At 41.5% G+C, this 23,361-nt stretch overlaps 2 protein-coding genes across 4 annotated transcripts; one reads left to right on the forward strand and one right to left on the reverse strand.

Annotated features, from left to right (window-relative positions):
* The first annotated feature begins 744 nt into the window (after window positions 1-744).
* Window positions 745-16,392, forward strand: LOC135494010 (hepatic leukemia factor-like). 3 transcript variants are annotated; one of them, XM_064781738.1, is made up of 6 exons: window positions 746-954; window positions 3,222-3,587; window positions 7,530-7,622; window positions 7,952-7,996; window positions 11,186-11,268; window positions 12,133-16,392. In XM_064781738.1, the coding sequence occupies exons 1-6, from the start codon at window positions 762-764 to the stop codon at window positions 12,355-12,357; spliced, it is 1,005 nt and encodes a 334-aa protein (XP_064637808.1). In that variant the 5' UTR covers window positions 746-761; the 3' UTR covers window positions 12,358-16,392. The 3 variants fall into 3 exon arrangements, with proteins under 3 accessions (XP_064637810.1, XP_064637808.1, XP_064637809.1); XM_064781740.1 differs by lacking the exon at window positions 7,530-7,622 and having other exon boundaries at window positions 745-954; XM_064781739.1 differs by lacking the exon at window positions 7,952-7,996 and having other exon boundaries at window positions 747-954.
* A 7-nt stretch (window positions 16,393-16,399) lies between these two features.
* Window positions 16,400-21,488, reverse strand: LOC135494009 (transforming growth factor-beta-induced protein ig-h3-like). The gene is made up of 7 exons (XM_064781737.1): window positions 20,569-21,488; window positions 19,708-19,876; window positions 18,925-19,064; window positions 18,436-18,575; window positions 17,374-17,527; window positions 16,863-16,974; window positions 16,400-16,651 (listed from the first exon to the last, which is right to left on the reverse strand). The coding sequence occupies exons 1-7, from the start codon at window positions 20,839-20,841 to the stop codon at window positions 16,518-16,520; spliced, it is 1,122 nt and encodes a 373-aa protein (XP_064637807.1). The 5' UTR covers window positions 20,842-21,488; the 3' UTR covers window positions 16,400-16,517.
* Between the last annotated feature and the right edge of the window lie 1,873 nt (window positions 21,489-23,361).

Genomic DNA, 23,361 nt, shown 5'->3' on the forward strand with positions numbered 1-23,361 from the left:
TGAGGGAGAAGTGGACTATCCACAGTGGCGACGATATTGATGCTCCAAAACGGTCACAATATCCTAATATAAGTTCAACTTGAAATGTTCTCACATTAACTGAAAATACAGGGCATAGCCTACCTACTCCTCAACCAGTGAGAATTTGTTTGAATACTTTGTTCCAAAGATTCCCAAATATCATATTTTGGGGAAGAAGTATATTTATTTACTACAATTAGTTTCAATTTTCAAACTTGAAATAATACAATTGTGACCCCATCGCATCGCCATACACGATAGCCAGAAGCAACACGTCATTTGAGGTAAAACTCGTGCTGGTCACGTTCTGGCACATGCTTCAGCGCTCAACACATTGACAGGTCTGGCGCGACTCGATATCCTGAGTATAACGAAATGGTTGACTATACTTCATCCGCAGCGTTCAGGGCATGTCTGCCCAAGGCATAAATCTTCCTCCTCCGTATGCGCACACATCCCCCTTGGTTTTAATACGTCAACGGACGGACAACCAAGTACCTAAAGAAATAAAAGAAGAAGACATGATACTCGGGAACCCCACCCCATCAACAGAAGGCACTATCAAAGCATCGACCCGACCATTCCCGGGCATAAATCAGGACACGCGAAGGTTGCCGAATGTCGAGAACGCCTGTATACTCTGAATATTCAGTGTCGGCCAGACCTGATCAACATGTGACCGGGTCGAGCAATCTGATAAGGCAAGGTGCTTGTGACGTCAGTACACAGCTTAATATTGCATGTGTGTTGGTAATGTGGAACGCACTATTCGTCAACATTGGTTAGAAAGTACAAGTGTGTATAAAGTATCTCGATTTTGCCTCATTTGCGTTAAAATGTCAAGCCTGCCGGTACCGTATCATGGGGCGATAACACTAAAGTCTCTATTGGAAAATCCAGACTTGCTCAACCCTCCACAGCTGCACAGTGAAGGTGAGTTTTTTCTTATGATGAAATGAATAAATGGATTTGGCAAGTATGGGGCGCCGTTTGTGCAATAAATATTTAGCGTTTTGACAGGTAAAAACATAAATTTGGTTTCAGGGCTCATCTTCCTCATTGGCTTACTGGACATCAACAAAACAAAACCAATGAGATAGCGAGTGATCAATTTTTCTAACCGGGTCAATTTTTGCTCCAAAATTGTTTACATTGTATCAATGTATGATTGACTCAATGACTGCCATCCTTGGGAAACAGCCATAGGGTCGGTGAAGCGAACGTTAACCCCTGATTTCCTCGGGATGATTGACTGCATGTTCACGTCTGTTCTGTTGATTTCTAATAGAAAAAACATGTCAGCTTGCCTCTGTCTCTGTGTGATGTCACCAATAGACGTATTCGAAGAAGACGAATCAGTGCCAAAACAAATCAAATGCACACACTCTGAACACCTTAGACTAGAGGGCCTTAGCCGACTTTGGACAATGGAGACACGGCGATCCTTTGTTCAAGGTAAAACGCATGACTGATCAGTGCCTAAACAGACTTATTCGAATTTGTCTGTTAAGTGGCCTCTTGATTGGTCAGGGAAGAGATGCCAAATCCGTACCCTATTTATCCCTGTGCACGTCAAGGAGGATACCGCGGTGACGTCACGGCTTTTCCAAGATGGCGCTGCATATTGTAAACAAACTCGATCCACAGCCAAGGGAAAATCAAGTCTTCAAACAAAGTTAGATTTTTCGCATCAAATCAGAGTTATTAGTACCTTTCTGCTATGAAATAAGTCTTCAGACAACAAGTTATCATTTGAATAATGAAAAGTGCTGTTTTGATGGGGAAAAATTGGGTTTTTAAAGCCAAATAGCCGGGCACCGATCTTCCAAAATTAGCGATGGTTTCAAAACAGTCTTCCAGATATGGGGCAATCTCTTCATTATCATAATGGGATTTGGAGGCATGTTTACAGATTTTACAAGTTCGAGACATGTAGGACCTAAAACTCGCATAGATCCCCATAGATCCCCTCTATTTGTCGAGTTAGCGCCCCTGTAAGATCATGCATTTTCGGACACTAGAACGAAATCTTCCTGCGGATATCGCGGTTTCGGTGATGATTAAAGGAGAAATTGACTGTTCTTAGAGTTGTATGGGACAGAAATGAGTTCATACTTCTTGAATACATGAATATATTATGATATGGGTGGGCTTCTAAGTCAAAACAATAACAAACTCAACTGCATCTCTACCGTGTATCGCGTAGTGCATTGCCTAGTGTATTTCGTAGTGTATTTTAGCGGAGACATTATTTCCGCACTTTGGCCACGCTAAACGTCTTTTTTATTCGTGGAAGTTAATCTGCTCTGTAAATTTTATTTTACACAGGAAGAATCCATACTAGGTATTGCAATATTTCATGTCTATTGGTGTTTTTGTGTACAGGAGCGCACCAGACAGTGGGACGTGGAGATGTGTTCAGTGCTGGTGCTGTCAGTAGACTGAATCTGATTGGCCATAGCGATCACTAATATGGGATGTGATCACGTGATATGACGTCACCGCGGTATCCTCCTTGTGTGCACGTGATCATGTCCCGCCAGCTTATTGGAAGGAGAGTGTAAATAAAGATCAGATTGTGTTATTGCCAGAGAATCTGGTATCTACACTCAGCTGTTCTGGAAAGGAGGATTGTTTACTTGCACATTGCACCTCATACCGCATGGTTGATATCAATATGGGGAGCAATTACTCCCTATTACACTGCTCTCCCCATGTATAACTGCAGCCAACGGATGAGGCGGCTGTGTTTCATGAACAGGAAAAGAACCCTAGGGAATCATTTCGTCGGTTTCGTTTTGTTGCACCTAATTCAGTAAACCCTTCTCATTAGTCATTCAATGTAAAATTTAGAACTGCGAATATTTCAAAGACTGGCTTTCACAGAAGAAAATAGACCGCTCTCTCTCAGTCAGGCCCAACATTTTAAAAATCCAGAGGCATTCTTCAAAATATAACCATGACCCTCCATAGGTCTCTTATTTTCAACTCTTCATTCCTCAGATTAACTTTCCCCTTGAGTTGCGAGAGAAACATACCGTAATCCCGCAAATATTTGAAGCCATTCTATTTCGGGGTTTTGTGGAATGGCAACTTCATACATTCTTTACTTCCCTGTAACAATAACTTCAATAAGATGTTCTTTTTCATGGCCATTATGTAAATTATATGTAAAAAATAAAGATGGTTTCTAATTTTAGATGACACAGAAAAGAAGCTTGATGTTGACCTGTCCATCTCAAGACATCCCAGTTCTGCCTACCTCGGCGGCAGCCTCTGGGACAACACCATCTCTCTGGCAGACCCTGACAACTTCAAATTCGAGTTTATGGACCTGGAGGAATTCCTCATGGAAAACGAGAATGTTCTCCCTGATCTTTCCCCATCCAGCCCGCCGCTCCAGGTACCCACTTCACCAGGATCAGTTAATAGTGCCCCGGCCTCTCCTGTCATTCTCGAGCCGATGCCAGTGATCCGTAACGGGAATCTACAGATGTCACCGCCTCATATGTCATTCATATCGCCAAATACACAAGCTTCGATTATACCCGTGAAGCCTCCTCTTGGTAAGTTATGTCATCAAACTAGAAATTATTGCAAAAACTTGATAACTTGATATTAAACTAACATAATGATATGTGGTGTTTTATCCGCTGACTGCTGAATCATTCGTCAGTAAGGGGTTAAAACATTGTAGAAATGTCCATGAATGGTCAAGGTATAAGAAGGAGAAGGATATCTAACAGGAGGGACTATCTTCAAGACCTTGGATTTCTTGATCCCTCTTCTACTGTTAAATTTAAACCTTTTTACAATGTTTTGACCCTTCACTGACCCTTGAGCCAGTGGCCTGTGTTTATCATTGGAATATTTTGTCGAACATTTATTTATCGAACATGAAAAATGTTTTGCAGTTGTAAAGTGATTGAAATCAATATCCTAAAGATACCAGTACCAAAAAGATGTGATAGGGTTAGTAGGTTTTTTTAAAAGACCTTTACAAGAAAATTGTAACAAAAGGGGATTTTTTTCCCAAGTATCTGAACCTTGGGAACTATTGAGCAAAAGATTGAAATTAAAATTTCTACTAGAATTGTCCTGTCGCCATTATTGCAATTCATGAGCTGGAAATTGAAGCATTTATGTAATTATCTTGCGATTGTAATTGTTCAGCAATTATGGACTGAACAAAATTGAGAAATTTATGGTATTTAAAAACAAAAAAATTAATTTTTAAAGTGTTTTTATCTGTCTGCAAACAAAAAGTGTATGATAAAAACAGGAGTATTCTATTAGGATCAGTATCAGAAAATACTTAGGGAAGTGCATCCAGACTGTTGGGTAGAATGGAATGTTGGTGTACATTTTCGGAAGTATCCAATATGTGGATATACAGGTGCTGGCCCTCACATTTTTTCCCAAAGGCCCAGTTCAAGTATGACCCATGCTATGCCTTAAAAAGTACCATACTCACCGTAACTCTGTAACGGGTTGTCCATAATTATCAACATTTTCAAAAAGCACAAAACATGCTCTAGGTGGGGGGGGGGGGGGGGGGAGTGACAAATGACCCTTTTGAACTTTTAATGAAATGTTGACAATATTCTCAGAAATTAACGTTTTTAGCTCAGCTGACAAAGTCAGCGGAGCTAGTAGAATAGCTGTTCAAATGGTGTCCGTCCTGCAATCCATCCATCTAGGGACCCATCTGTGGACAAAATTGGACATTTCTGATTGGGAAGGCCTAGCCACTTCGTTGACGGTGCTAAATTAGGAGTTGCCCAAGGTGAACTCAAAAAACGAAAAATCAGCGCGATCCGACCTGTATTAAGAGAATGAGGTCATTTCGCGTGTAGATTTCTTTCCCTTTTTACCTCGGTCCACAGAGCAAATATTGTTTTCAAATGTGGCTGAATATTTTTTAATATTTTTTCATTTTTTACTTTTAATGGAATTAATATGGTTTTCACCGCCAGTTGGCGCTGCAGGCACATTGACTGAATTTTGGCGATTTCAAATTTGGCGGTGGCTCAACTTTTTGCAAGCAGTGCCGCTGATTGGCCGATCGATAGAAGAGATGCCACCATTTAAAAATGGCGGTAGTCGCTGCTTCAATGAAGATGAGTGAACTTTCTCATGTTCAATCGGTTGATACTCTTTTAATCAACATGACCATGTACCTGAAATTTGTTTAGGTACTGAAAAGAGTCTATATAATTCAGATTTATCGATAGTTTTTTATAATATTGCGGAAATTTTGTGCACAAATTAGCGAAAGTTGGTGCTCGTCTCATGTCATTTTAGAGCGAGAAATTTGTTTCCGTCGATCTCTACCACTGAAAAATCGCTTGCATAGCTTCGAATTTTTGTGAAAATAAGTATCTGAACTTGGTTTCAAATAGTCTAGAGAGTTACCTTTGTGGTGATACATATGGTATGTGATAAATATTTGTGGAATTTGTGAAATTCGGTTTTCAAACGTGCCGATGATGCAAGCGATCTCGCGTGAATTTTGCAAGTCCTGATATGTCGACCGGGTGTCAAAAATCACTCGCCTAAATTCAATTCAAAGATCAAAAATAATATCTGAACTTAGTTTCAAATAGCCTACGCAATTATCATTTCGGTGATATATAATGCATGCATGTAATAATTGATTAATCTGCCTAAAACGCGCTATTAAAACGGCGAAAGATCGTGATAAACACTCTGGTGGCGGTCGCACTAAATAACGACCGGTAGGGCCCGGCGTCTGGCGGAGAAAAAAAGGTAGCGGCCGGAGGTTGAAACGGGATTTTTATGCACTTTTAACTGTATATATATGTTGTTTGGATGTATTTCTAACAGTTCTGTAACTTTGATGACCAAGCTTGCGCCCAAAGTTGGTGAAATTGATGCTTGTTTATGGACTGCGCTAGCGACCGGAGAATTCGCCGTCGGCCATTTTGGCTACGGTCCCTGAGATGTTGTGGTTGGCAATTTTGCAACAAATTTCGCCATTTAGGCTACGTTTGTTTACAATTATTTTGAAAGTCACATTATGACATCGTAGTATGAATTCCACTGCAGTTTCGTTACGCAGCAATGCTCATGTTTTTGGTTTGCAATCCTGTACTGTCTGTACACTGCGCTGTGCATGGCTGTACTGTAGCTGTAAAAAAGACAAAAACCATAGCCTAGCCCTATAGGACAGGCTTAGAGTATAACTCAACAAACAGGCCCTCATGATTCATTTGATGGACACCTTATTTGATAGTACCTCATCATTAAGTCCACTAGATCCTGTTCTGTCACATGTCGTAGACGATAGACAATTTTCAAAATGTAGTACACCACTCGCTCATCTTTAAGCCCAGCTCTCGGCTCACATCATGTGGGCACGGTTGGCTGTTGAGTGTTATGGTTCAGTCTGTGAGACTAATTTAAAGAGGTTACACTTTTATTTTGAATTGGAAAACAGCCCACAGGACTGACTTTTCACTGAGTAATAAGTGTGCCCTTCGAAGGTAAAGTCTCTTTCTGGATTTGCTTCCATAGATGCCTTGTTCAGGATATCATCTGACCGATGCCTGATCAAGCACAGACTGTATCCGGTGGTGTACATTTCCCCGTCTATGTCACCCTTTTTTATTCAGTCAGTGTTAATTTCTCTTCTCTTTTTTTACAGATTAACTGTTGTTGTTGGCACATTTCAAGTCCAGGAAAGCACTTGCTGTTCCCACATTCAGAGTGAGGTGTGCTTACTCGTTTTACTGCTTTCCATTCCCGGAGAGCGTTATCAAATATCTGCTGCAAGGCAACAAATATCTGCCGCAAGGCGCTTCAAATATCTGCCGAAAGGCATCAAATATCTGCCGCACCAATAAAGTTCATTTTGTTAACCAACTCTTTATCTTCTTTTCTTCACATACAAAAAAGACCGTCCCAAACATTTGGCTGCATCCACTTCATCAATGTCCAGACAACAGTCGGTTCATTTGACCATTGTAAAGCACCAGGCCCCACCTCACAAAATACACTGTAATAATCATGTACCTTGTGTCCATGTGCATGTTATTAGTTCCACCTACGCTGCATGAAGACAAGGACTCCACTCTTTGACGTCACCACACAACTCCTTGACGTCATCACACACCCCACTACTGCAACGGCAATAGAAATGACTTTACGTCATAATACCAGGGTGACGTCAACTCAGTACTTCAGCATGCACTGATATAGCAAGAAGGTCTTTCGCATCAGCACTTCTGCGTGCTAGACGTTATAGCTTCACGTTGCCTCATAATAACGTTACCGACACACACTTGGCCCTTGCCTTCACCTATCCATTTCAGCTGAGCGCCAGGCCCTTGGGCCTCTTGTTGAAAGTACTCTTTCAGGAGGATAGAGGGGGCCTGCCAAAAGTTTTGTCTTGTTTTTGAAAATGTTGATAATATTAATTAAAAGAAACCAATAGATTTATTGCCCATTTAAAACTTCTGACCTTGGAGTTGGTGTTCTTTCTTCAGCGAAGCCCTCCCCCAAGCTTGACGTCAGAGCATCCCCTCCCACTGTTGACTTTAAACTGAATGAGCATGATGCTGTACTTGCCACGATTCCTGGTGAGTTTTTGCTTTCATTTATTTGTGTGATTTGAGCAACGATTGTTCAGGTATAACGCAATATGACTTGAATCGATGGGACAAGCTGGAGTGAAACCGAGGCGGCGTGAAAAAATCTCGCGTCCTGAAAATTCTAAAATCGTGGATTAACTAACTTAGAAAAATTCATTTCATTGGATGAAAAACACCTTTTAGATCTGGCTGTTTACCTAGCTTGTCATCCCCGTGTAGAATAGTCATGTTCATCATGCCTTAGCATTAGCTACCTCAAGCGCACAATGTCATAATTGCATAGCTAGCTACCGTAATGAAACAAGTTATTATTTTAGATTACAACCCTAAAGACGAAGATATAAAGTTATCTTCGATTCCTGGTAAGTTGTGAAGAATGTACAGTCATGGCAGTGAGATGTTAATTTTCATTGTTTCGTCGTTTGTACGGGTTTCTTCTCCATCATAACATTGAGCAGATTGGCGACTTGTACCTGTTGGCTACATCTGGAGCATACTGTAAACCCTGAAATATATTGCGGCCATATTTTTTGCGATAATTTTTTGACGCCAAAAGGCGCCCAATGGGTTTACAGGAGGTTCTCCATCGTCTTCTTCCACCTCCTGCAGTCTTGTGCTGCCGGCTAAATTTGCCACCATGACTGCTGCAGGCACTTCATAAGGATCATCTCCACGTACTGCAGGGTCTGCGGGTCATCACCTCACTCATGGGTTCTGTATAAGAGCCTGCCTGGTGATGCTGGCCACTGGTTTTCGCAGTGTGTGACCAAGCCATCCCCATTTTCTCTTCAGCACTTGGATTCTATTTTAAAACATCTAGATTTATATTGAACCGCAGTTTACAGTGTGCACTATGAGCCTACGGTGCCTCATTTTGAATTCAGCGGTTTCGGTGCCACCGTAACCGCTTGGTTTGGTGCAAAATATGGAAGCAGTCAAAAAGCATTTAAAACCACATGATTCATTATCAAATTTGCGATGTTTTAGGATAAAAATTGATACCTCACTGTCGCTATTGATTGTCTCACCAAAACTGCTCGGGTGGAGCTAAAATGTTCACCAAAACCTCGACTCTGCCTCGGTTTTGGTCAACATCTTAATACACCCTTGTGGTTTTGGTGACAGTGAGGTATCAATTCCTTAATCCTCCCATTTCCGTCTAGTGCTCCGCCATAAATCAATATTTGAGTCTGATGGTGAGGATTTCCTTAATTATGTTTACAAAACTCTGGAGTTTGAATGAAGTGGATAGTCTTAAACCATTTCTCATAGTTCAAAAGGGGGGCCGATATTAGCAGATTCCACTGTTTGTCTTTTAGAGTACCTATTTTAAATACAAAACTGCTAAGAATTTTTCCCAGATGTGTCCTGGATTTCCTAAGTAAAACAGGCAGTAGGTAACCCAAAATGTTAAGAGTTTATCTTTCTCCTTTTCTCTCAACTTGCCTTGCCGTCACTCAGTTCAATTTTTTCAATGTATGCCTTTTGGTTCAAACATTTGGTTCAAACCAGTGTAGGCACCAGACAATCCATGTGGAGTCCGTGGCGGAACTAATGTATGTAGGTCATGAATTTTTGTGCATCAGTGGCTTTGATAACATAGTCAATAATAGTTGTACATAAAGCTTTATCTCCACTATTATTTGTTTACAAGCAGCGTTGGTTGAGCATGATAAGCCAAGATTTGGATTTACTGCAGATTTAACCTTTTTGATCTCCTATTTCCTCAGACTGGAGACAAACTTGGTTGGGAATGACATAATGTGACCCACCATGGCAAAATGGGTCAAGGGTCGCACAGAAGTTGAGCCTAAAATGACACCAGGGCATAATAGAAGAAATTGATATAAGCCGCACTTACACCACCTGAAAATGGACCACCAATCTTGGTTCGGGAACCAATGCCGCACCATCGAAAATCCACCAAGCGCTTACACCAGCGCTGTAGCTAGTTATAAAATCCGGCTACAGATGGCGCGCAAACAATAAGCAGAACGCAGAAAGCCAAGGCAGAAAGCGCCATTTCGAAAGCGCCGCCTGGAGCCGAACCATCTAACTAGCTAATTGCCGATCCATTTGCGCTTACACCACGACAAAGCCGAGCTTTTAACAAGCCGGGCGAATTTGGACCATCAAGCTTGGTGGGACAAATTCGCTCGGCAATTTGTATCGGCAATGGATTGCCGAACCAATTTGTCGCGGCAATGTGGTGGTGTAAGTGCAATTGGTCCACCAATATTTCGTGGTGTAAGCGCAGCTATACTCAGATTTCAAAAAAGGCCAGACAATAGTGAAATGAAACACCAGTCCATCTCAACCTGTCAAGCTCAGAGCAACATGCGACTCATTTTGATGTGACCCGCCATGATGAAACAAGTAGCTTGACAGGTTGAGACGGACTGGTTGTTCATTTCACTGTTGTCTGCCTTTTGTGACATCTGAGCGCATCAATTTCTTCTATTATGTCCTGGTGTCATTTTTGGCTCATCTTCTGTGCGACATGCGACTCATTTTGTCGTGGTGGGTCACATAAGGCATAGACCACCAGGTCTTCGCCAGCCTTGGCCCCGAATGACCCGACACCTGTTATCAATGTCGACAATGAGACATGCACTAGTGTGTTATGTGCCAAGTTGACCATGACGACAGTCTCTGCATGTCCCATATGGTGGTCTGCAGCCTGTACGCATTCAGTAGAAAGAAATAATTTGAGAACCTATTTTATAGGGGTATAATTACTGGTGGTCCAGGAAAACTATGTGTTAAAGCGCATTTCCCCGACAAATACAATCTATCTAGCCTAATCTAGCTAACTGATCTGCGCCAGATGAGACGGTTCATTTTCACCGCCCCAGGAAATGTAAAAAGTAGGCCGAATCGTTGGTGAAGTTGTCATGCAGGCAAATTTGCTGAAAGTTGACGTCTGTATCATTTGTATTGCTGTCTGCACAACAGCTTGGTTTAAATTTAAATTCAGTGTGTATTCACTATTTGCGCCAAATTTAGAAATTTCAAATTTGAGTTTTACATTTTTGAATGAACAGAGTAGGCCTTTAAAAGAGGATATGATTGGTCATCGCTGATGTGTAATAATATCAGAGTTCATGGCTAGAGGGATACATCAAGAGGATACACAAATTAATGGTAAAACTTCTTCCCCGATCAGCCCTCCTAAGTTTTTCTCTGACTCTGAACTACATTATTTAGTGGTGGCCGTCAATGTTGCAATTGCTGAATTAAAAGCTGATTCTAAAAAAGTGGAATGCTGTCATTTTCTTTAAAGGCCTACTGCTCTCAATAGTCTCATTTGATAATTTGAATATTCAACCTCAAATTTGAATTTGAAAAATCATTATAGTGTAATTTCGCATTGAATGTAAATTGCAACAATTCTGTTGTGTTGACCGATACAAATGTTGTAAGTGCCTAGATTCAGTGAATTTGCATGCATATTTATTTCAATTTTCTTGAGCCGCTAGTAAATTCATTCAACACAAATAGTGTACCCTATTCATATATTTCAACTTGAAATGGCATTATTTTCCCCTCAGGTGAAGAAGAATTTGACCCAAGAAAGCGACCATTCTCTGAGGAGGAGCTCAAGCCACAGCCCATGATCAAAAAGTCCAAGAAGGTGAGACCCCCAATTGCGATGTCCATTGGCAGGAGATGTTTTCAGGTCAATGCCTAGATTAGGCTAGATACTTGATGCTGATGCTCCAAGTGAAGCATATTGGTCACCCAACATAATTCCCCTACTTTCTCCTGTCAATGGCAGTTGTGGAACTTGGGTCCAGTTCATCCCGATTGCCCACGTAATCTGCCCGCGCTATCTACCTTGCAGAGTCCATCTGAGTGCATGCCCTCAGCTTTCTCAGGGTGTGGCCAATTCCACTTCTTGGGTAGTAGACTAGATAACTGTATCATAATAGAACTTTGGAACTTGAGGGTCTTCACAGAAATTGTAATCCCAGTCACTTGATAAAATATTTCCGCGATGGACGATTACTGTCTATTGCTTGAGCTGCTACTGTGACTAACAAATATGACCAAGAACAGAATTAACCTCTTGAATCCCAAAACTTGAAAATCCCGGGATCCCAGGGTGGTCACGTGGTTGCAAATTGGGTCTGACTTTCACGATGCATAGCACCTGCATACAACCGCCAAAGTCCTGTACCGAGGCGCCATCTACCCAGGCATGCTCTAACTGACCCTTCTGTACATCAAAACATGCTAAAACAAGCAATAAACTAGCGTCCCAGCTGAAGGGAATAAAAATATCACTGAGACCAACCTGTCAGTCGTTGGGAAAAAACGTTATTTCAGAATGACCGACTGGTCGGTCACCGGGATTCAAGAGGTTAAGATAAATGGTATTTTATTGAGCGTTCCTCTAATATTTGTGAAAAATAATCGCAGCCCCGCTCCTCCAGCCTTGATATCTTCCTGAGAGACGTTTTCAATTTCGTTTTAAATGTGTCTTCATTTCCTACAGGTGTTTGTGCCGGAGGACTGCAAGGATGACCGGTATTGGTGTCGTCGGCGCAAGAATAACGTCGCCGCCAAACGATCGCGTGACGCACGACGAATCAAGGAGAATCAGATCGCCTTGCGGGCGTCATTTCTTGAGAGGGAAAACGACGTCATGAAGGAGCAGTATGAGAAAATAAAACTGGAAAATAAGGTGTTAAAGGCGAGGTTAGCCAAGTACGAGTGCTAAAAAATCCCGCCTTGTTTGCAATCGGCTATTAATTTTTAGTGTTGATCTAAATAAACTTTGAATGACATTGAATGATGTTGTATAATTGTTTAATTGCATGATGTGTGGCACCGTTTTTTTGTGGTGTCCAACTCTAAATCACACCTGGCAGGGAATAGATCATTGTTTTAGATGTGCTTTTACCTTGTCAGGTAAAATTGTAGTAATGGAGTTGTCAAAAGATGATCTTTCTGACCTGTGGAATGTGTATGATAGTGTGTCTACAAGAAAATGGATGATGGGGCGATTGTGAGAAAATCCTAACATTGATGTTTTTCACCATCTGGTTTTTTTGGAACTTGGGGAGCGAGTCTAAGGGTGGGGAGCAGGAGATTTTTCACAATCAGGTGTTTTGAACTGGGATTTGGGGGAGAGGCTCAGGATGTAAGGATTGTTTGTTTTTAGTTGATTAATATCTGAACATTTAGTTTGTAGTTACAACCACGCTTAGACGTGGTGAGAAGTTTCAGTCATACATTCCTAAAGTTAAGTGTGCATGCATTTGCTAACACTGGGTCTTTGAGGTGTTAATATTCGTCACCTGTTTACCATGGTAGCAGCTGATTGGTGTCAAACAAATGTATCTAAACTTGTAAATGATACTAATTGATTATGCAAAATTGTTATTCAAGATTCTAGAATAATGTCGAAATTTTGTAAAATTGTTATTCAAGATTCTAGAATAATGTCGAAATTTTGTATGAAAAATGCCTTAGGCTTTGTTTTTGTCTCAGCAATCCTTCGTCGTGCAACAAAGGACCGCTTGGTATGAGAAAAAATGTATCCGCCATCTTGGTTCTCCATACTAAAAGCTTTATGAGCTTGACTTCACACAGGTTTTGATTTGACCTACTTTTCATGGTCACACAGGTCGAAGTTGATAATTTTGCAGTCAGGTGGTACATTTTTGTCATGAAACTGAATCTGGAAATAGCCTGCTCATTATTCAACACCATCTTCATTTTGCCTCGGATTTTCTTGGGTATCGATTAGGCAGTGCTGGGATGCACCGTGATCTGGGAAGTCTCGCGATACTGATGAGCTGATGATGAAGGGGGACTACAGGCAGGAGCTAGAGGCTCAAAGTGTTGTCCTCCGGTTAATAAAATGCACAGTACCAGGATCTGGTTTTATTTGATGCTGTGATGGATAGCCTGAAAAATTTTGATATACTGTAAGATTGGAGAGACCCCTATTGACGACTTTGTTAAGTTTCGTCTTGCCTACCTGGCTCCTGCCTATAGTCTCCTTTTAAATGTTAACTTGTGATTTTGGTTTAAAACTCGAACATGAATTAGAATTGGTGCTCGTGTCATCAATTTAAAAATCTGGCGCACCTTGAATGATTGAGTGCGTCTACCTGATAAGTGTTCAACCAGGCAATCAATTCTAATTGCCCAATTTTTATCAGTGCTGTTACATGAGCCATTGGGCTACAGAGGAATAATGGGCATTTAAAATTTATATATAGATAGAAGAAGAGTCGACGTAAATTGGTAATGATGCTCTTAAAATAGCTAAAATGATAAAATTGATTTCAGGACAGCAATGAGATACAACCTGATACAAATGTGAATCCTATATTCATCATCATCATCATCTGGCGTGATTTATTTTTGTGATTTTGCCATTGTTGCATGGTACTGTAATGCGATCATTTTGTCACGATAATTGCCCTGCACTCGGTGTTGTCAATTATGTGGGAACGTTTTTGAAGTTGTCTAAAATCTATATTATTGTGTCGCCACAGTCATCTGTCACGATTTTGAAAACGTGGGTGAAAAAACCTCCTTTGTTTTATAGCGTTCTACGAGACTCAGGAATGGTATCGATGACGTCTTCTTGCTCTCCTTTTCTTCGTTTTGAAGTGACTAACAGCATATCATGTGTAACCTAGTGTTCTCCACACCCTTTAAAAAGGGGACCGATTTCCGCCCTCCTTAAAAATGGCCGCCCGCTAAAGTAAAGAATTTTTAAAGGACCTCCTTATTCGTTTTATCCACCCTAATTTATATAGCGCAAACGGGCCTAAATGCCTTTAAAATGCTTCTGAAGTCCTTGAAATCTTCAAAATAAGACCTTTTAACAAGGTAACAATGTAAAAACAATTTTCCTGGTGAGCGCGAAAACGGAAAAAAAGATTAGGCCTACCCCCCTACCCCCCCCCCTCCCAACTCGAAGGCTGTGGAGAACACTGGTAACCACATAAGGTTTGAGCTGATTGGTTGTCCAGCATAAATCAGCGGGACGCGCAGTTGAGGTTTTTTTTTATAAGTTAAAGGGCAACTTGGGTATGAGATCTGTTGTTTTTTCATTCGAAACTGGCTTCTAGGAGGATTTTGACTTCTCCAAACATGATAATTGAAAAATCATGGAACTTGAATTAACAATGCACAAGAACTGGGTGTGACAATAGGCCTGCCTAAAATTCGAATGCCATGCCCAAAACTGCCTCGCAATAGTGACAAATATCATTATTTAATAAATTATTATGGATCGGCATTGGTGTAATACTACCAGTGGCGCCGCATGGTGGCAAGCAGGGGTATTATCCTCCTGACCAGGTAAATCCCACGCCTAAGTAGTCCCTTTAATAGCTCAATTATGGTTGTTATATCTAGTACACTAGCTCATTTTAAATGTACTCTAGTTCTGCATTTTACCCATTGTTGCACCGGTGTTGACCCTCAAAATTGGTTAGTTAAGTCCTTGTCTATCTGAGAATCATAATTTTAATTGTTTAATTGTTTCATTATGCCGTGATGTTAGTTCAAAATAAAGTAAGAGTAGGGAGAGTACATTGACCCCAGTTAACGATTTTTTTTTGAGCCTTGTGTACATGTAAGTAATGTCTTTGAAGTATTGTAATTTCTGTGATGGTACAACCTTACATTGGGTTATGATAAGGTTTTGAAATGGGGTGTTCAAATATACATTTAGTGATAGTTGTTTGAAGAGTATGCTCTCAGGTCTACTCAGGTTGGGTTGAATTGTTTATATTGTACATAGTAGCAAAAATATATAAGTGATCCTTATATATTTTTGATAGTAGTTTGTAAAGATGTAAATTTTATCTCTAAAGTGTTAGTGCATAGCATTTAAAGTTGTCCTAATTACAGTTTACCAGTGAGACAACAGACATCTTGGCACCAAAAATGCGTCGCCCATGGTGGCGAAAATGACGTCATACCATGTAAACGTTATGGAGTCGCCGACAGTCTGGCATTTGCAAAACAAAAATTGCCTCTCCGCAACAGAGGTCACATGATATACAATCTTGTGACGCCACATGGCGGACATCGACCAGTGCGGTTATTTTGCGAGGAATGGCCGGCCGAACATGAAGTGTGCACAGTAGCCAAATGCAGCCTGTTTCTTGGTTGTTTTAGATGTTCATGTGATTACAGTTGTGAAAAGGGGTGTAGCACTAATCTACCGACTCTTTGAGATGGCTGGATAAAAAATGGGGTTGCGCACCAAGTATTTTTACTCTTGAATTAAAGGATCACTTAGTTTGAATTTTAAAAATATGGCTATAGAAAACAGTTCGCACTGTATTAAAATACAGTACAGTACAGCCCTTTCTAATGGCTTTTATTGGATTTGTGCATAACTAAAATGAGTTTTTTGTAGAAAATGTTGATCTTGGAGCTCCAAAAGATTAGTGTTAAATATAAGTGTGATAGTGAACTCGACAATAGTCTCTCATGTTAGCTGTGGAGCAATAATGATGTTGAAAATAAATGTTGCCCTTTACTTCAGTTGAGCACCTTCCTTGGAAAATTATAAAATCTATCTGTGATCTGTATGGATACTGCTATATAATGTAGTAAACGGTATGCAGTATTAACTGTACAGGGTGGATTCAATGTTTCATAGTTTAGATTTGTTAATCTACTAACTAGTGGTTGGATCAACCCTGTTGTATTGTGTTGCAAGTTTCATGAAAAAGAATATGAAACAGTTGGATTTTTTCCATTAAAAATATAAACAACATTCTTCAAGTTATGTTATTTCATTGTATTCATAGAATTCAAACTCTTTGAAAGATTTTTGTTTGATTGTTTAAAATTATTGTCCTTGACCCAAACAAGCCAAAGACAGACCTGTGAAGTGTCAAATCAGTGTTCCCCCTGCTGCAGTGTTCCCCTCCAGTCCCAAAGAAGCGAGTCTATTTTATGCAAGACACCATCTGAACTTGTCAAGTCCCTCTCTAACATGTGGCCATAGACACCATGGCCATAGATGTCTGTCCCTGAAAAGAACAGTGGAACTCTTATCAATCAACTGCTGTAAAATCGGTAAGGAGACTAAGTATCGAGGGACATTGAACTATGGAACAAAGGATGCTCGAATCCGCGTAATGCTCAGTGTAGGATTTTGTTCCTCCGGGTGTCCTGTGCATCCTGCTCTGGACCGCAACACAATTGTCTTGTCACTTTACTTTTGACCATGACTGTACGTACCTCCTGGGCCCTGAACGACCACCAGTTCACTTCCATCAAGAGCTGTCAAGTGCTTATTTTCATAAAATGAGGCGGTGTAGATGGAAGTAATAATCACATGTCTCTCCATCACCTTTAAAAAGATGAAACACATCATGACAGTGTTTTATGAAATGCAAAAGATTAAAATGGAGCTTTTAATTTTTGCCCGGTTTAACAATAAATTGAGTCCCCCCCCAGAGAACTGGTCCTAACCTTTTGGGGATTCATAGATGGAGCAACCATGCCTTTGTTGAGACTAATGTATGACAGGAGTAAAAGTAATGTCCTTCTGACTCTTTTGTTTGCCTGGACTACTTATAACAGGAGGGTAAGTAGATTACTCCACAAACTGATAAAAGAATACAGCGCACTTAATTCACCATCTTGCCGGGCCATTTGCGTTTAGGCCTGTGACATCTGCTCTTGACAGCAGTCATCTGCTGAGACTGGGGATCCATGACAGTAGTACTTTATCTGCGACAGCACCCACCTTTTTTAACAACTTTGTGTCATTTACAAGGTGACCATACTCTTTTTCTGGAATTTCGGCAAATGCTTTATTTGTAGGTGCAAATACGGTATAGCTTCCGAGCGCATTTATCTCCGCCTCCGTGGTTGAATTCCACAGAAGATATTCAAAGATGCTGAAAAGAGACTGTGGATTAGGCTTATGATTTAAACGAATAGTTGCGATACATCTCTTGAGGGCAATCAAAAAGCTTTAATCAGAAAGGTATTACATATTTTGTGTTCTATCACAGATACACAGACTGCGCTACACAGTATCAGTAGACTCCCTGTGGGCTTATTATAAACCGCGAGATGAGAAATCGCGAGATGAGTAATCATTATTTTCTGCCACAAGATTTTCTACTTCCCTGGACCATGACAGTCACCATTTGAAAAGCTGCTGTCCACTTCTCCATTCAATGATAGTAGGGCCGAAGACAATACAAAGGTTACATGCAACTGCATGTTCATCTTGACCACACAAAGGTTTTTGCAACTTATCAAGATATAAGTACCACGAGGTTCAGGATGCTGCATGTATCACGTTTATTTTCACGTTAAGCCTGGCGGCACAAGTCACCAAACACATGATTGACCGATAACACAGGGCATGCACCTGGTGAACGTCTGCTAGTGGTCATCCCTAAAAATAGCGCGGGATAGTCTGACCATCGAAACTAGGCTATAAATTAGGTTAAATTCCATACATCGCACTGCGGAGTCTATTATAATGGGCCAATCAAAACAAGGATAGCTCCATACTACAGCCTCGGTCTCATGAATGTTCGCCTTTTCAGGTTCCATATTTGCAATACATCCTGTGGCGCATGGTACTCCCACCGAGGTAGGCATCTCGCGATTTCGCATTCCACATCTCGCGGTTTATAATAAGCCCTCCCTGTGCAGTTCATTTTGCCACCCTAATTAGGCCTGTCCAGTGCTTACTGACTGTAAATATCAGCGGTGTTTATTTTATGATACACGGAGAGGACTTGAAGTTTGGCGTTTCTAAACAAAACATTTCGTTGGGTGACAGTCTCACCTGAGGTCATCATCTATCTGAATGCGCTCCACAATGGTGATATTTGGGAAGGGGAACATCACATGGTCTATGACGTGGATGATACCATTTGAGGCAAGACGGTTTGTTTGTTTGATGGCAGCACCACTGGCAGTCATTACCTGGCAATGAACATAAGAACAACTGCCTTAAAGATGAACTGACATTTTCAACATTTTGACTTCATTTTTTCCGGGTAATGACGTCAAACAGGGTGGCTTGCATGAATTACACGATTTTCACTGTGACATTTCTATTGTATTTATTTGTTTTTCGTGATTAAACGGCTGCCCCTTTCATATGCTTGGATATTATCTCTGCTTTGGAGAATGCCTGGAAGCCTGTTCTCTGGAAAACAAAGAACAAAGTCCCACCCTTGAATTTGTCATTGACTTCATTTTGAAAGAGTTATGATAAGGAAAAAAGGCAGTGCCTTTGACCAACAAGACAAGGACATGTACTGATACTTGCCTCATTGTCATCATCGTTCCTGTAAGCATTGACCCGAACCTTATACCACTCAGTCCAGTCAAGCTCAATGAAGGTCTCATTGGCCAAACTCTTAAACAAGATGTCATTACCAAACACGTCAGATGACACTCTCTTCTCCACTGGAAGAAAAAGCCATTCAGATTGTTTCTGTAAGAGGTATCTAGAATAGAAAATACTTTATACGTGCTTTCTTTTATACTTTCTTTCTTTCTATCTAGAATACAATGACTTCTATTCCTGGGAGTATTTCCCCCTTGTACACCATGGGCGTAGCTAGCTGGGAGTCACCAAAAATGTGTGTTTGACCATAATTTTGGAAGAAAAATTCGAATAGTGTCATATTGCCCCCCCCCCCCCACCACCACCACCACCACCACCACCACCAAAAAGCTAGCTACGCCCCTGTTCACTGGTGCTGTAAGTCAATGTAAAGGGAAATTGCGCCTCCAGGAGAATTATAGTCCACCAACCACATCCACTTACACTGTGGATGCATTGGATTGGCCCCATCCACCCCCCCCCCCCCCCCCCCCCCCACCCCAATAAGTGATTAGGAAGACAAATGGACTGTCTAAGGAGTCGTTTATGATGGCTAGGACTTACAAAATAGGCCATGTCAAAAGATAGGGGACATAGACACCAATCGACTAATGACTCGACTGTTTTGATGAAATCTTGGTCACCTAAAAAGAACTTGAAATACCAATCAGACACCTATAGATCACCTACTGATCACCAAGAAAGTGCGGCAATAAAGCTCACCCATGTGGTACAGCATCAACTGCCTACAGAAAGCATCATCACTCGATATCACATCCCGAAGTCTTGGGGGTAGCTTTGAAAACGCTGCCTCTGATGGGGCAAAGAGTGTATAATTGCCCTTCCCCGTCATCAGGTTGGTGAGGTTTCCTCTTGACAGGAGTTCGAGCAACTGGAAGAGACAAAGACAGGTTGTGCCATTCAGAGGAGAGATTGTGACATTGACATTCTAAACCCACACATGACTTAATTCTGTTATAAGCTTAGGGGTTGGCCATATTATTTTGGAACTTGAAATCCGAAAGCAAGTAAAACTCTTTCACTGCCAATTTCAAGAGTGGAAGTCTGTTCTTTGTTTTCCAGAGAACAGCCTCCCATGTCGTAAATGGGCATTCAGTTCATTTTGACGGAGTTATAATTGCTTTAGGATTTCAGGCTCTTGTCAAAACAATTGAGCCTATGGTCAACCCCTGAGCATGTAACTTTGTTAAGTCATGGATGGTGCCTATGGTCCGGAGCCGTCTTTGACATGGTTGTCCCACAAAAGTGAGAGGACAGAAGACTGATGTGACTTTCATGAAATGGGAGACACATTTCTGTAACATGATAGTCCTCACATGGTAAGGTAGTGCCTCTGATTTTCAGCTACAACATTTGAGTTTTCCTAAAATGTGAAATGTATCTCGTATCCTTTTTCCCTCAATAGCAAGTACACCACTGAAGATGATACAATTTTGACAGATTATTCCCAGAAACGACGACATCTGACCCTGGAATCTACATGTATAAAGTAAATGTCCTATGGAAGCTCTGGGCAGCTTGGGTGCTTGTTCCCCCAAAGCCCCCTTATCTAAATCAACTTACAGAATTAAGACCGAGTGATTTCGCTACCCCCATCAGGTTATTCATCTTCCAATTGAAATCCTGGTCGCGATGTATCCTCTTGAATCTCAGGGTCCCATCCCTATCTGGAGGTGACCGGAACAGTGCAGCTTTTAGAAGTGTCCATGGAAGAGAGCCGGAGTCACTTGACACTGTCCGAGATGCGTTGTCTGCAAGACAGACGTCAAGATGAAAAACAGGGAAAGTCACCATCACAAAGACGAAAGACAACATCACCACCTTATTTCTTGCCATTCTGTAGGCCTCTGCAAACCTGCAAAGTACTAATCCTTTGTATTGTTCAATATGTTGTGAAATTTGTTCCTCGTCTTTTAGCGTTGTCAGGGATTCGGTGAAAATGACCTATTCGTCCTGTGTCAGACACACTGGAGACGTCTCTTATGATGTTTTCAATGGGTGATCTGTCTGAAGATAAGAAACTGCTTTCCGAGAAATAACTCCAGATAAGAAGATTGTTGACCTCAATACAGCAGTGATACAGGTTGTTTCCTCAGCACTACTGGCTGTGGCATCTCACGATGTCCCGTGGTGGTGTGTCGTCCCAGGCTCTCCTCACAAATTCGTCAACATCTCATATACATGTATACTCCATCAGATTTCGATGTCTCAAATGGTCTGTGGGATATTTTGTGGTACGTCCTCTATTAAAATGCTCACAACTTGTCCTCATGAAGTCCTGGCAATTGGTGGCTTCCCCGTCTCCTCTGCTGTCCTGTCTTTGTCACATCTTAGAAGACAGAGGACTGTTACATTAGATTCCCCAGTAAATAGATGTCAGTAATCTGAGTGAACAAGTTCACTTTAACCATAATGTGTGCAGAAAATTGTGACAACGGTATCGAATGCATGTTATCAGGTGATATTGATCCCAAAAACGTATTGTGTACATGTACAAAAAAGCAGACGACAACAACACTGCAGTTATTTGCTTTGATTTGTGAATTGACGGGTTAACGTGACCTGGACCCTGAACTGAACTACATGACATAAGATGACTGTCACAAGATAGGATATTGTTCACATGCCTTGGCGATATGCCCAGGGTGATTTGTGATTGGTTGTGATTGGGACCGACGTCTAATGCCGTGATCTCTAGGGAGTCCCAGTTTTTCAATTGACTATTTCCTGGCAACCAGCTGAGAAAATCATGACCAGATATGAAAACTAGTACGGTATCACATATTATATGCATGATTTTCGTTAGTCTCTGCAAGTGATTTGATTTATTCAATATTGACGCTGCACTGATAGTAACAGTGATATCCTGGCATTGACCAGCTGGTTGCCAGGAAATAGTCTACTTCAGCACTAAGATCAACGATGCTGAGGCCGATCCTAAGGCCCTGCAGAACATCTATAACTCTATTCTCAATCGTAACTCGGATAGAATACTGCCAACGTGCTCAGATGCTGAGGAACTTGCAAACAGGTTTGCAACCTTCTTTTCCGACAAGATTGAGAACATTCGATTGAATCTCCCTCGACAATCACAATCCACTGATATGCCAGATCGTCCGATCTCAAACATAGTGTCAACTATGTCATTGCTCAGGCCGGCTGAGGATAGTGAATTACGCAGAGTTATTGGACGCTCCCCCGCTAAATCGTGTCAATTGGACCCATTGCCGACATGGATGCTTAAAGGTGCTACAGACGAACTTGTTCCATTTATCAAGGCGGTCGTTAATGCATCCCTTAACAGTGGTAGTGTCCCCAACGTGATGAAGACAGCTCTGGTAACTCCGATCCTGAAAAAAGCATCACTTGACCCAGAAGTTCTCCAGAACTATAGACCGGTAAGCAATTTACCGTTCCTCTCGAAGGTTCTAGAGAGAGTGGTGGCCGCACGCCTCAACGACTATGGATCGTCATCAACTCCACGATGTTCTTCAGTCTGCATATAAAGCAAACCATAGCACAGAAACAGCATTACTTCGTGTGCAAAATGACATTAGAGGTATGTTGGACAATGGCAGTGTCGGGATTCTTGTCCTCTTAGATCTATCGGCGGCTTTCGACACGGTGGACCATGAGGTGCTACTAAAGAGAATGAGAGATGTTCTTGGGATCGACGAAAGTGCGCTCGCATGGTTCCGTTCATATCTAACAGGAAGAATCCAGTTTGTGAATGTTCAGGACAAACGGTCCACTCCTCATTCCCTCAAATACTGTGTACCTCAAGGATCCGTGCTAGGTCCGTTGTTGTTCTTGATTTACATCACACCACTGGGGCATCTTATAAATGCTCATGACATGGATCGGCATGGTTATGCTGATGATAACCAACTGTATACCGCCATTCAGCTGTTTCGGAATGCAGCTGCTGTTCTGGACAAATGCGCAAAGCTTGAGGTATGTTTGCTAGCCATTCAGGATTGGTTAACCGCTAACTTTCTCAAGGGTAATCCATCAAAAACTGAAATTGCTCTGTTCGGAACACTACAGCGCCTTCGCGCCCTTGGACTCGAGTCTCTCTCCATAGCTGGGATCAATGTTCATGTTGCGGATGGTCCCGTTCGGAACCTCGGGGTCTTGTTTGACTCGTCACTGTCGATGGCTTCCCATGTTAGAGCTGTTGTCAGTTCTGCCAACTACCACCTCAGAAATGTGGCACTTGCTCGCCACCTCCTCACAAATGAAGCAACCAGGACACTGACTCAGGCCATGGTGTTATCACGACTGGACTATTGCAATAGTCTCCTACTAGGGGTATCCGAGGAACTTGCCGACAAACTTCAAGTGGTCCAGAACAAT

The sequence above is a fragment of the Lineus longissimus genome, chromosome 9 (genome assembly GCF_910592395.1).
Source record: "Lineus longissimus chromosome 9, tnLinLong1.2, whole genome shotgun sequence".
Lineage (NCBI taxonomy): Eukaryota > Metazoa > Nemertea > Pilidiophora > Heteronemertea > Lineidae > Lineus > Lineus longissimus.